The sequence below is a fragment of the Cyphomyrmex costatus genome, unplaced genomic scaffold (assembly GCF_001594065.2).
Source record: "Cyphomyrmex costatus isolate MS0001 unplaced genomic scaffold, Ccosl1.0 scaffold302, whole genome shotgun sequence".
NCBI classification, from domain to species: domain Eukaryota; kingdom Metazoa; phylum Arthropoda; class Insecta; order Hymenoptera; family Formicidae; genus Cyphomyrmex; species Cyphomyrmex costatus.
The window spans coordinates 1,201-14,627 of record NW_017277148.1 but is presented as its reverse complement, the minus strand read 5'-3'; the positions used below and the strand labels follow the sequence as shown (position 1 = coordinate 14,627).

Sequence of the window (13,427 nt, the reverse complement as noted above, 5' to 3'; positions counted from 1 at the left end):
TTAGCTGTCGCGGAGCGAAAGCGTGGGAATTGGCATTGCGTACAGTGGTGTTGATTCGATGAATCTCTCTCACGCGGGTGATATATCAGCGACCTTCGCCTCCGTATACGTCTTGTGCATCCGATATAACGAATCCGATGCTGTTAGTGCATGCTGGAGTGCAAACTACAGAGGCTGCTGTATACAAACTTATCAAATTGCAGAGGCTTTGAAATCTATAGCGTCTTGTTGACCAACGAAAACGTTTGACAGATATCCCGTCAAACTCTATACGTGATAATTCGTGCTGAACATCTTGTACAACACACGCGCAAAGTTCAATCTACAATTGCGTGACGCAGTTGTGATTGTAGCGTTAAGAATTTACCAATCCTGTATATAGTTAAATATAAAGAGAGAATATTCGACTATGATTGTGTGATCAATACTTACAATCATACTACCATCTACAACTACATTTACACAATTGCAAAATAAATTTAATTTGTTTTGTGTTGCTTTGTGTATATGACAGCCTACAATCAACATACCCTCGTGAAAAAGTACCATTGGATTAGTGAGAAACTATATAATTGGAATATGAAGTGTACTATATTCGAATATTCGATTCGAATGACTTTTTAAATATTTTTAATTGTTCTTCCGCGATTCCAATAGTATTTTTTCATAAGGGTGTAACAGTGCATCAATTATTATAAAAAAATCATCGGTAGTTTAATTTGCAAAAAATTTGCAGATGTGCAATTATTTATGTAAAAAGAAAAAACATGTTTTTGGACAATTATGGTATATTTTTAATAATTTAAATATTGTGCTGCGATTAAGATACTCTAAAGTATTCTTTGCATTTTTTTTTTTAAGTATACGAGAAGAGTTACTTTTGACAAAAGTGCAAAAATGCCACAAGCTTCTTATTTTGAGTTAATACTTGGATTGATAAATTTATGCTCCCTCTCTTGTGTTAAAATATATTCCCTTTTCCTGTGTATAAGTATCTGTCGCAAAATGCTTTGACAAAATAATGTACAAAGTTTAATATTAAAATTAATAAATCGATTGTTTTAATCGTTAAAATAAACGTTTCTTTGACGACAACTATTATGTTATTATGATTGCGACATTATTAAATTATTACGTTGTTAATTAATTCTTTTACGTTGAGGAATCTATAATCAAAAATTACAGTTGTTAATTCTATTATTATCTTCACAGAAAGAAAAAGAGAAACAAGAGTAAGAGAGATACATTAATTGTTTCTTAAATACTATAAATTTCGTATAGGTATGTAAATTTTATATAAATATCTGCTGAATGAAGTAAAATATATTGCAACATCGTTCTTAATTATTTCTATTGAAATTTTTTATAGGACAAGATGTGAAATATCTAATAAAACATCTAAAATATGTATAATACATTCCTTTTTGGAATCATAGAAAATATGAAAATATTATTAAAGGTAATGTTAACGTTTGACTATAGAAATACAGAAAATCTTTCATAATGTTTCAGTATCGAAATTTTGTCAAGTAGTGAATGTGTATCATTTAATTAAAATGTAAGAGGGAGAAAGAGAAATACTTTCAATTATTTATTATTATTCAATTATTAATATATGAAATTTTAGTAAGAGAGAGATTATTTTACTAACATAAATAAGACAGAAATATATTGTAATTGAAAAGAATTAGGAAAATTTATTATTTTATAGCATTAATACTTGACTTTATTTGAAATTATAAATCATTATTGGTTTATTCAAGATTTGGTAGACAATAGGTATCAAGTTTTTCAATTATATTCATTTTAATGTCTTTTTGTTTTTTTCTTTTTGTGTTTCTTATGAAAGGATCTTTTTATACATATTGAATATAACAAGCAGTTTCGTTTGTATGATGTAAAAAATGTAAGGATAAAAATATTCTTTCACCCTTCAAGACCTTTTTATGTAAATCCAAACGGATTTACATATAATCACAAAGTGAGTATAGAAAAATCAATCAGTCACATGTCTGCATAAAAAATGCAGCAACATGGCACTCCTAATATATAATAGATATGTTATCTTAATGATTTCTCTTTTATTGTATATAAAGTCAATATTCCGATTTATAAATGTGTGTGTGTATGTGTATGGAAGGGTGAAAGGCAAGAAGGTTTGAAATGGATTTTGTCTAAAATTGACTCTATTATGTATCTATTATTTACTGTATTTCTTTTTTTTATCTATACAAATACACAAATATAGAAATTGATATAACCTTAAAATTGGGCCTAATTAATTTAAGCAATCTAGGTAATAAGCTGATATTATTTGTCGTCATTTTGATGTGAAAGTGACATTATGGAGATAATTCTATTGACACATTAAAATGACGACAAATAACGTCAGCTTGCTATACTTGGAAAATGACCTCATTCAAGCGGTACTTTGTATGTATATCTACTGTTTTGCTATCATGAATAGGATTATTGTGTTTTTGTTATTACAGATACACGTGAATAGGAAAATTCATAGACTAGAGACAACAGTTATGTAGCCATATAAAATTTTTTTTTAAGAAATTCTGTTAGTTAAATTAATCGCCAATTCATTTATCAAACATTAATTTTTTAAATACAATATATTAATTTTTTTATTGTTTGAAAATAAAATAAGAAAATATATATATATATATCTACTTTATTATACAAAAATTTTTCTTCAAATAATTCTGCCGGTTGCTAATTAACTTATTAAACAAGCATACACACACTCGTGTATTTTATTGAACTTGCATAGAATATTATTCAATTATTTAATTATCAATTAATTAATTACTTAATCATTTTAACAAATTAATTATTTCAACTGGTATAGAATTGCTTAAAAATTTTTAATTAAGAATGAACTATAAATACCGGTTTTTGTGAGACGTAACACTGATATTAAATATATATTCGATCAGACGATGTTCATGTACGATTTAAATCACTTTTAGAAACGCATACGCCATCTATCGAACATTCATAAGTACAAGATTGTCCAAAAATGTTACGCGTGCTGCCATCTAACCACGAGTTGGCAGAATTATCGGCTTTTTTTGAAACACTGCAATTATCTCATCTCGAAGAGGCGCGAGCACGGGACACGAGCGAGATGTGTGATTATTGATTAAATTTGCAAATGTGAGAGAAAAATAAGATAGAAGATTGAGTACTTATAGATATGCTTATTTAGTTTGCTCTTATCATCGATGTAATCACGTTATTTGAAGCATACAATCGCATTTTCTCTTTAACATTGTATTAAAAGACATCCTAACGTCCTATCTGAAAAAAAAGGTGTCAATTTTCTCCTCATATTCAACATGTCACAATTAAATATTGTACGTGGCAAAGGTGAATTGTTGCCGGAATTTAATATCTCGGTAGGACAATTGTTATTAATGCAACTGACGACGCATGGTACTCGTGTGGCGCACGTAAGTCCGTGATTAATTTAATTTTTGTATAATTAATGTATATATTAACATAATGTAATAGATTAATAATGTAAAAAATAATTGGAATCCTAACCTATATACATTTGTTATAGAATTTTCATTATATTTGTTATAGAATTCGTAATATTTGTTATAGAATTTGTTATAGAATTTATACATATATAATTTTCTACTACAATAAACTTTTTTTATCAGATAAATTCTCATACTGGCAAGGAGCAGACATTCCAACATATCTTGGACACCAGCCGGAGATTAGCGGTCTATTTGCAGCAAGAGGGGCTGAAAGTGAATGACACCATAGCTATATGCAGCGAGAACAATTTGGAATTTTGTATTCCAGTATGTGCTGCGGCTTATCTGGGTGCTATTATCTGTCCTTTAAATTCTCTGTATAGTGAGAGAGAATTGAAACATGCACTTTTCATTTCAAAGCCAAAGTTTATTTTTATTTCGACAGTATCACTTAATGGCATAAGAAAAGTATTCAGAGAGTTACATTGGTCACCACAAATCATAATGCTTACTGATGGTAGGAACAATGTTTCATGGGCGAGTATGTATAAGAAGATATCAAATATCTCCAACGACAATGCAAATACATTACAAGCAGCTCCTGTCAATGTAGAAGACCATGTAATGGCGATTTTATGTTCGAGTGGAACCACAGGATTGCCAAAAGGCGTCATGTTGACAGACAAAAATATTACTACAGTCATACGCATGTTTATGAACACTAACACGATTCCTGAACAAGGAGTTTCTCTGTCATTGCTGCCATTCTTTCATGCATACTCTTTTGTCTTGATGGTACTCGGCCTATTAAGGGGAAATTGCAGTGTTGTATTCTCACGCTTTGAAGAAGAGTTATTCTTACAATACGTGGAAAAATATAAAATTCAATATTTACCTGTGGTACCATCACTTATGGTATTTCTGGCTAAACATCCACTTGTGGATAAATATGATTTGTCATGTGTTAAAGCAGTATGGTAAGCATATTACAAATTTGAAACAAGATATCAAAATCTTGGAAGAAAACTGCTGCAATTCATAAAATCAGAAATAAAAAATGTAGATGTTAAGGCCTAGCATATTAATCAGAAGACCAAAACATGAGATATGAAAGAAGATTGTGAAGATTAGTAGAAGAAAAAAAAAGTAAATAGAGTACATAATATTTGTGAATAATTAATAAGTACAATTTATTTCTACATTGTTATGAAAATTATTGTATAAATTAACATCACATACATAAAAAAATAAAAGTAAAAAAATTTAAGTACTTTTCTATCTAGATATTGAAAATTTATTATTTAATAATTAAAAGTATGACACTTTTATAAATTTAATCAAATTTTTTATAGATACTCTATAGAAATTTAATAACATTGACATAGAATAAATTGTCTACTCTTGTAGCAGTTTTCTTTTAATATTACACACAGGAGTTTAATGGAACTGCAATAAGTTGTTAAAACTTGCATATAAAATGTATTTCTATCAGATATTAGATTTATTTCGAAAATTACAAATTATTCAATTACTGAAGTTGTTATTTAATTAGGAGTGGAGCAGCTCCATTATCGAAGGAAATTCAGAAGGCTGTTGCTAAGCGATTAAATATTACTGATGTTAAACAAGGCTACGGATTAACAGAAACTACTTTAGCTGTACTGCGATCACCAGAAGAAAATGGAAAATTAGGCAGCGTTGGCGTAGTAGTTCCAGGCATATTAGGTAAAACTCTCTCGATTAAGAAAATACAGTGTCTGTTACATTTAAAGTTTAAAGCGTAATTAAGCAATATCTACTACTATCATACAATATAGATGTGCAAATGCATTCTTTCTGAGTTTCTCATATTACTTTAAAGTCGAATATTTATATATATATATATATATATATATATATATATTATGTAACATTTATATGTTTGATAGTTCATTTAAATATTGATTCTCTAATTTCTTTTTACAACATGCAATATTTATGATTTCAACAGAGTGTATAATTTTTCTATCAATATAACAAATATAATTAATAGAATATATATCTGCAAAATTTGACAATATATAATTGTGATATTTTTTCAGCAAAGGTAATACCAATTGGAGAATACGAGACGGACGAAGCTTTAGGGCCAAACTGTGAAGGAGAATTATGCTTCAAAGGAGATTTAATAATGAAAGGTTATTATAACGACGAAAGATCCACTAGAGCGACAATTGATAAGGATGGTTGGTTGCATACGGGAGATGTAGGATATTATGACGAAGATGAATACTTTTACATTGTCGATCGGATAAAAGAACTTATCAAATATAAAGGCTATCAGGTTCCACCAGCTGAACTCGAAGCAATTTTGTTAACTTGCCCTGGTGTACAAGATGCGGCCGTAATTGGCATACCAAATGACAAAACTGGAGAATTACCAATGGCCTTCATTGTAAAGGAAGATAATTCTAATATTTGTGAAAAAGATATAATCCAGTATGTTAATGGTAAGAACTTTCGGTATCACCTAATGACGAAACTAACTTAATAATAAAACAATATATGAAGTGTTTCCATTACATTCTTGTTTAGCATTGATTAGAAATTTTCGTCATTTTGCAAAATTCTTGAGAAATAAAAATGTCATAGTGTTAGAAGAAATAAACACTGGACTGTGTAGTTTTATAAACTTTTCTCTTTTGCGATGTTAAATGGAAATTAAAAAGTTTACGTAGTTGTCAAATGTCTTAATAGCTTTCGCTCAATGTAATATTATATTTTACATAAATATACATTTTTAATTTATTCATAAATTTTGTATACATATTTATGTATTCTACGTGTACGTACATATATTTTTGTTCCAGAACGTGTATCAAATCCTAAGCGGCTTAGAGGTGGTATAAGATTTGTAGATAGTATTCCAAAGACTCCATCCGGTAAAATATTACGCCGAATACTACGAGATAGATTAAAATCAAAATTATAAACTTGTTAAACGATCAGTTTTTCGTGATTTGCATTATTATAATTTGTATATGTAATTTTATGAAAATGGATTATGGTACTTATCATTTCTGTAATAATTAAATATATGTTTGTATATATGTACACACATCGCGCGTGCGCGCGCATACATATATTCTAAATATATCTATATATTTTGTGTGTATGTGTGTGTGTATATATATATATATAATAATTCTCTTATTTATTAAATATATGTACATTTTTAAAATCAAGCGTTTTGTGTCTGATAAAGAAACAAAGAATTTTTTTTTCATTGTATATAATTTTATTATAATCAAATATACATTAGGTGCAACAAATATATTTATAAATATACAATAGTACTAATAATTACGCAAATTACTGCTTATGTTCTTGAAAAATTAATTGTGAGTTTTTTCTTTCTATGTACATTCTATTCGAAATGGATCTACAAAAATATTAAGCCTTTTATAATAAGTTAAGTAAATTCTATTACAAGTATTTAATATTAGCCAAAAGAATGTTATTTTTTCCACATTTCTTTCAAGAAATGAAAATTTTAATTCGACCATCTCATGTTATCGTATAAAATTCCGCCATATAAGTGAACAATTTATTTCAAGAGCTTTCTGAGAGATGATAGTATAGACACCGTATAAGTAAGTACAGTAGTTTCACTCTGTGTCGGTACCTTTGATCTATGTGTCCTACAGTCAGCCATGTTGTTGGTTGTGCGAGGCCTTTGTTTTCACTGCACACATCGACACCACAGTGACATACAGTGACACAGTATCCATACGTGACATCGACGCCATGATAAAAGTTGTGCGATTCGCGCACCCATAAATTTTGGAGAGTGAAACTACTGTACTTACCTATACTGTGGTATAGATTTCATAATAAAAAAATAATTTTACTGAGAAAAAAAATACAGTCGTTATTCAAAAGAAGGTATTTGTATATTAAATTGCTTTTAACAAGCAATTTAAATAGTAATTAAACTGTAGAAAATTATTCGACGGTATAACAATTTTTTCAAGTGTACATGTATATAACAATAATAATTCTCAGTAGATATAAATTTTATTGGTCTATTTATAATAACAGGCAATCTTTTTAAAAAGTTTAAATTAAAAGTCATCTTTTAATTTAAACTTTTAAGTACTAAGTAAAAACTTTTTTTATAACTGAGTTATCTTTAGTTACTAAGGCTCGGTTGCACCAACACTTTTTGATTTTAAGCGAGACTTAAAACTCTATTTATCTCGTTTTAAAGTCGAAAGGGAGACAGAGACAGAGGCAGTTTAAGTTTCGCTTAAAATCGAAATCACGTTGGTGCAATCAGGCCTAAGTTACTTAGTAACTTAGTAATCAGTAATATTGATTAATCATACGTCATATTTCATAATCATATAACAATAAGTCTTTATATTCTATTCTTTAAAATTATTTTCTAATGCAAATTACAATTTTATATGTAATGGGATTTATAAAATCTCATAGTATCTGGCACTTTCTTTCCTTATTTGTTTGAGATACAGTATCTGCTAAGAATTAAAATTGATAAAGCATGTACATTAATTACTTATGTAATCTTATTCGAGGCACTGTATTACTAGAAGACACTATTTTGTAAATATAGAATTATGTGCACTATTATCATTAAGGAAGGCAAAAAGGGAAGGTTTAGAAATTTCCAGTTATAACGTATATATATAATTTTTATACGTACTTTTTAGAATTTCGGTCATCAATTAATCAATTGATTAGATTAGTAAGTGTGGAAACAAAATCATTGTAAGATTACACAAGTTGTACCTTCACTCTATTTGCTTTTTACACATTGAAAAAATCAATATTTTTTTATGAAATGAACGTACATATATTTTATAAATTAAATTATCTAATCTATATATATAAGTCAGTTGCCTTATACATTATACAGGATGTTCAAAAATTCAATCGACAAACTTTCTAGGATTGTCAGGGGTACCCCAAAAGGATCATTTTTTGCAAATGGACTTACAACTTTTGTTCGAAATAATTTTTTATAAAATTTATATTCTTTGAAATATTTCGAGGTCCGATCTTTTTCAAATATTCTATTTGCCATAGCGATGCAACGACATGTTTCCAATTCTAGATCCATTTGCAAAAAAAAAAAAGATCCTTTTGGTGTTCCCGACAATTAATAAAAGTTCGTCGGTTGAATTTCCGAAAAAAAAATCCGAACACTCTGTATCTTAAAATTAATGGATATTTTTAATCACAGTTTTTTCATTCAATATAAAGATGATCTCATTTTTAATATTTATTTCATAAATACTAAAACTTTTTTAACTAAACGAAAAAATCTTGATTAACAAAAATGTTTATTTCCATTAAAAAATTACATGTGTTAAGTTTTAATTAAAAAAATATCAGTTTCATATAGACTATAGAAAAGATTTGCAATTAGAATATCCAACAATTTTAAGACATCTTGTATGTGTGGAATATAATAGAGATATTTAACAACTCAACAATATTAAATATAGTACGTTCATCTACGTGACTTTATATATTACAAAAAATAACTAAAATGTATTAAAAACGGAGATGGTTGGAACAAATTATTATATTAAATTATAATAGAAAATACATAGTGTTTTTCTTTTATAATTTAATATGATTTGATAGACTTACTGCTTTTTAAAGCTCTTCAGTATTGGATAAATGTTGTCAAAGGCTTCATAAATTTCCTTGCGAATTTTTGCACCTGGTAACATATATAAATATACAATAATTATTTAAATACAAACGTGTTATTTAATTTCTAAGTTTTTATGCAGATCTGGTTGCGTTATGTTCGAAAATTGTAAAAAGAAGACACTTTAAAAATATTCCCAAAATGTTTTGCATCATGTATATACTTTACTATAAAATTACTGTACTTATAACGGTTATAAAATATGAACACTCACCAGTTAATACTACTTTTCCCGAGACAAATATAAGTAGTACAATTCGAGGTTTGACCATCCTATATATTAAACCTGGAAATAGCTCTGGTTCGTACGAGGAGAATTGGCCATGAGAGAGCACTAAACCTTCTAATCTAATTGGAAACTTAACATCACAGCTGCCGACCATATTTTGAATTTTAAAATCTAGGAACTTTGCCTATATCAAATTATATCGTAACATCAATTAATAGATTCATATTAAATAAATAAGAGTGATATTCTAAACGACTAATGTTCGTTTCTACCAATGTAGATTAACTTTAATCTCAGTTTAACTTACAGTTCATCTTTTTCTAATTTTTAGAATTAGAAAAAAATGAAGAGCAAATTGAATCGAGATTAAAGTTAATCTACATTGATGGAAATGGGCATAATTAAATCATATATTCTAAATTCTAACTATTTTGGCAATACTTAAAAACTAACTTGTAATATAACATTAAAGGACAGATATATTACATTATATTACTAGTTTCGACCACAAATTCTCTTCAGATTCGATATTAACGTTGAAATATTATCTATAATTTTATATTTCAACGTTAATATCGAATCTGAAGAGGACCAGAATTTGTGGTCGAAACTAGTAATATAATGTAATATATCTCTGTCCTTTAATGTTATATTATAAGTTAGTTTTTAAGTATTGCCAAAATAGTTAGAATTTAGAATATATGATTTAATTAGTCGTTTAGAATATCACTCTTATTTATTTGACTCTTACAATGCCATTTTATGTTTATCATTTTATATAAAAAAAAAGTCCTTTAGTTTTCTTAATTTTGTTTAGATTCATATTATTAAATATTGTGTCGCAATAAATTGTAAGCAATACTATATTTTAAAAAATTACATTGAGAAAAGTAACTTATTTTGTATCATATTTTAATAAGTTTGACAGTACGTACAGGAAAACCTAACTTTTGGATAATTCTTGCATACTTTCTCGCAGCAAGACGTGAATCTCCCTCACTCTTGGCACCAGTACAAACCATCTTGCCGCTACTGAATATCAGTGCGGTGGTTCTTGGTTCTCTTATTCGCATGATAACAGCCGCAAATCTTTTCGGGTTATATTCGGCATTTCTGGCATGAAGTGCTATCTTTTTCAAGTCAAGCTTGCAATTTAAGTTAACAGTAGACACAATATTCCTAAAATAAAACGACGATATAAAAAAGTAAGAGAAGGCAGTTGTGAATTATTGTATATATAACAATTTTTTTATTTAAAAAAAAATTGCTTACTGCAATTGTGGTAAAATTCCAGGATCCGCGGAAGCTGGGGTCATTGGTGTCATTGGCCCTGGGGTCGCAGGACCTATCGATGGCGGCGCTATTTGATTATTTTGTGGTACTATCGGAGACATCATATTTTGCTACAGAATAAAAGGAGAAAACAATTTAAATAATGAAGTAAATATTAATGTTTAGAATAGTTATCTTAATACTGTGTCTCTTAATTGTACATCTTTCAATCCTTCAAACATTTTTTGTTCAAAATTGTACAAGATCATTTATTGTATGAAATTTCTCTGTAATATTTTTAATAACTCTTTAATGTTTGTGTATTTTTTTCATTTTCTTCTAATTACATAGACTGATCATAATTATATTGAAAATTTTGAAAGTAATAACAAGAAACATTAAACATATATTTCTTTAGCATCATAAAAAATGTAATTCTATTATATATATATATATAAAACAGGACACTGCATTTTTATAATGCTAAAGAAATAAATGTTTAATATTTCTTGTTATTACTTTCAAAATTTATATATATATATAACAGGAATACATTCCATTGCAACGTTACACTTAGTATACACAACATTAAATTCAACATTGATTTACCGGCGTTTGTGGCTGCATAAGACTTTGTGGTGTTGCAAACGATGGTGTTGGAGCATATGTGTGCATATTCTTTTGAGGTGTCGTTATCATTAGCATGCCACTCTGCATGTTAGGATTTATCGAGTGTAGTTGCTGTAGCTGGAACTGTTGTGACTGTTGCTGTTGCTGCAATGCATTCGGCAGGATCTGTTGATCCTCCTCTGGTTGATGTAGAGGCGTGCCGATGCTAGGTATACTGAAGCCAGGACTCGGAAGCATCTGATCCATTTTGCACTCTTAATTAATACACGCAACTGATGTTGTTCACAATGAATCTTATGTGGAAGTATAAAAGAGATGGAATTCTTGAGGTTATACTCGCATCTTCACAAAGTAGTCAGTGATTTATTTTAATTAGTGATGAATTATAACCTGAAATTTTAATAGATAATTAATTATCAAGAGATTTCTACTTCTGTGTGTCTTTCTAGGAAGCACAAAAAAATACAAATATCATACGAAAGTCTCTGTAAGCAAAGTTTCAACAGAAACTTTAATCTTGATATTTGCTATCTAACTTTATCCTAAATTTAAATAAATTTAAATAAATGTCCTAAATGTAATAAATCTACAGTATAATGCTTTTATCTCTGATTTTCCTGTAATTTTGTAAATTTGTGCATCTTCACGCATAGAATATATTCGAAGAAAAATCGTCGCTCGTCTCTCGTTTGTTTTTAGGAAAGTCAGAAGAGTAAGGGCATTTAATCTGTATGTTTACTAAAGATCTGGCATTGTTTTTATCTCATTAAGATATTAATTTTATTATAATCTGAAAATTTACCTTGCCACGAAATCGTTTGAATTTCACCATGGAACCTCAGCAGGAATTTGCAGCATCTTGTTTACAACCACTTTTAAATCACGAAACTCACGTGCTATAGACGCTCACGACTCCATACACATCTCTATCGGCATTATTTCTCGATACAGTCGAAATCTCGACTCTCAGGACTCAGATGTGCTCTTGCGCATACTAGCCAATAAAAATGGGCGCTTCAGCAGATTCAACAGTTGAGTGATTTACAGACAAGGGCCCGTATTCAGACGCGTTTACAACGATGTAGCGCTCTAACATGCTATAATTTACGTTACGCATACTATATAATTTTAGAGATAAAAACGCGCTATTATCAATAAAAATGCGTTCTGAATACAGACCAAGAACTTCAAAGAACAGATCTCGTATGCCGCCATGTTGCCGCAATTTTATTTGAACTGGGTGTCATAATAAAAATTAAATTTCCAAAGGCTTTTTTTTACTTTAATGTTAATGCTTTGCCTTTTAAAAAACGATAAAAAAAATTTTTTTTTGAATTCTTTTTTTTGATAATCATTTTTACATGCTTTTATATACTTATTTTTATCTCTCAAACTGTCACTTCAAAATTACCGCGGTGTAATATTTAAATGGCTGCATTGGAATTTGCGCAGGGCTGCGTTCAGAAATTACGCCTAGGTAACTCTAGGCTATAGTTTACGTTATGTATATTATATCAAAAATGCACCCAAGAGTTATCTGAGTGTAATTTCTGAACGCACCCCTGAACCAGAGAGAAACCTGAGAGAGGACATAACGACCTAAAACCTGTAACCACAAAATACTGCCGCGCACTACTGCCCACTGCAAAAGTGGATGTGAGCTACATGCCAGATCCACTATTCTGAGGATAACGCATATACTTTTCAAGACTGATGGTAAGTAGATATTCGCGGTTCGTATAATCGTATTCGCGCTACATAAAATGTGGATCAGAATAAATATTCCTCCCTGCAACTACATATATGTATGCTTACTTCCATGCGCGTGATGTTTATTATTAAGCTTAAAAGTATTAACATTAAAGATGTATATTACACCCATTTTTTTTACAAATATGTTAAAATATATCGCGCGTGTTTATATTTTAAATAAGTTATATATACATATATATGATCCCGGCAATTAATTCGCATTTAGAGATTTCAACATTACAGAGCTGCTTTGTGAAGTTGGCACCTTAAATGCGAATATTGGTAAAATCATTATTGCATTCGTTTGTCCACCGTTTGTCCA

The 13,427-nt window shown here is 29.0% G+C and overlaps 2 protein-coding genes across 2 annotated transcripts; one reads left to right on the top strand and one right to left on the bottom strand.

The window, feature by feature from the left end:
- Positions 1 to 3,298: 3,298 nt before the first annotated feature.
- Positions 3,299 to 6,471, top strand: LOC108775615 (4-coumarate--CoA ligase 1). Its single transcript, XM_018542031.1, has 5 exons — positions 3,299 to 3,464; positions 3,681 to 4,477; positions 5,053 to 5,225; positions 5,582 to 5,989; positions 6,350 to 6,471. Exons 1-5 carry the CDS (start codon positions 3,351 to 3,353, stop codon positions 6,469 to 6,471), a joined length of 1,614 nt encoding a protein of 537 aa, XP_018397533.1. The 5' UTR covers positions 3,299 to 3,350.
- Positions 6,472 to 9,154: 2,683 nt separating this feature from the next.
- Positions 9,155 to 11,662, bottom strand: Tbp (TATA binding protein). Its single transcript, XM_018542032.1, has 5 exons — positions 11,333 to 11,662; positions 10,724 to 10,854; positions 10,387 to 10,630; positions 9,437 to 9,635; positions 9,155 to 9,231 (listed from the first exon to the last, which is right to left on the bottom strand). The coding sequence occupies exons 1-5, from the start codon at positions 11,597 to 11,599 to the stop codon at positions 9,155 to 9,157; spliced, it is 918 nt and encodes a 305-aa protein (XP_018397534.1). The 5' UTR covers positions 11,600 to 11,662.
- Positions 11,663 to 13,427: the final 1,765 nt, after the last annotated feature.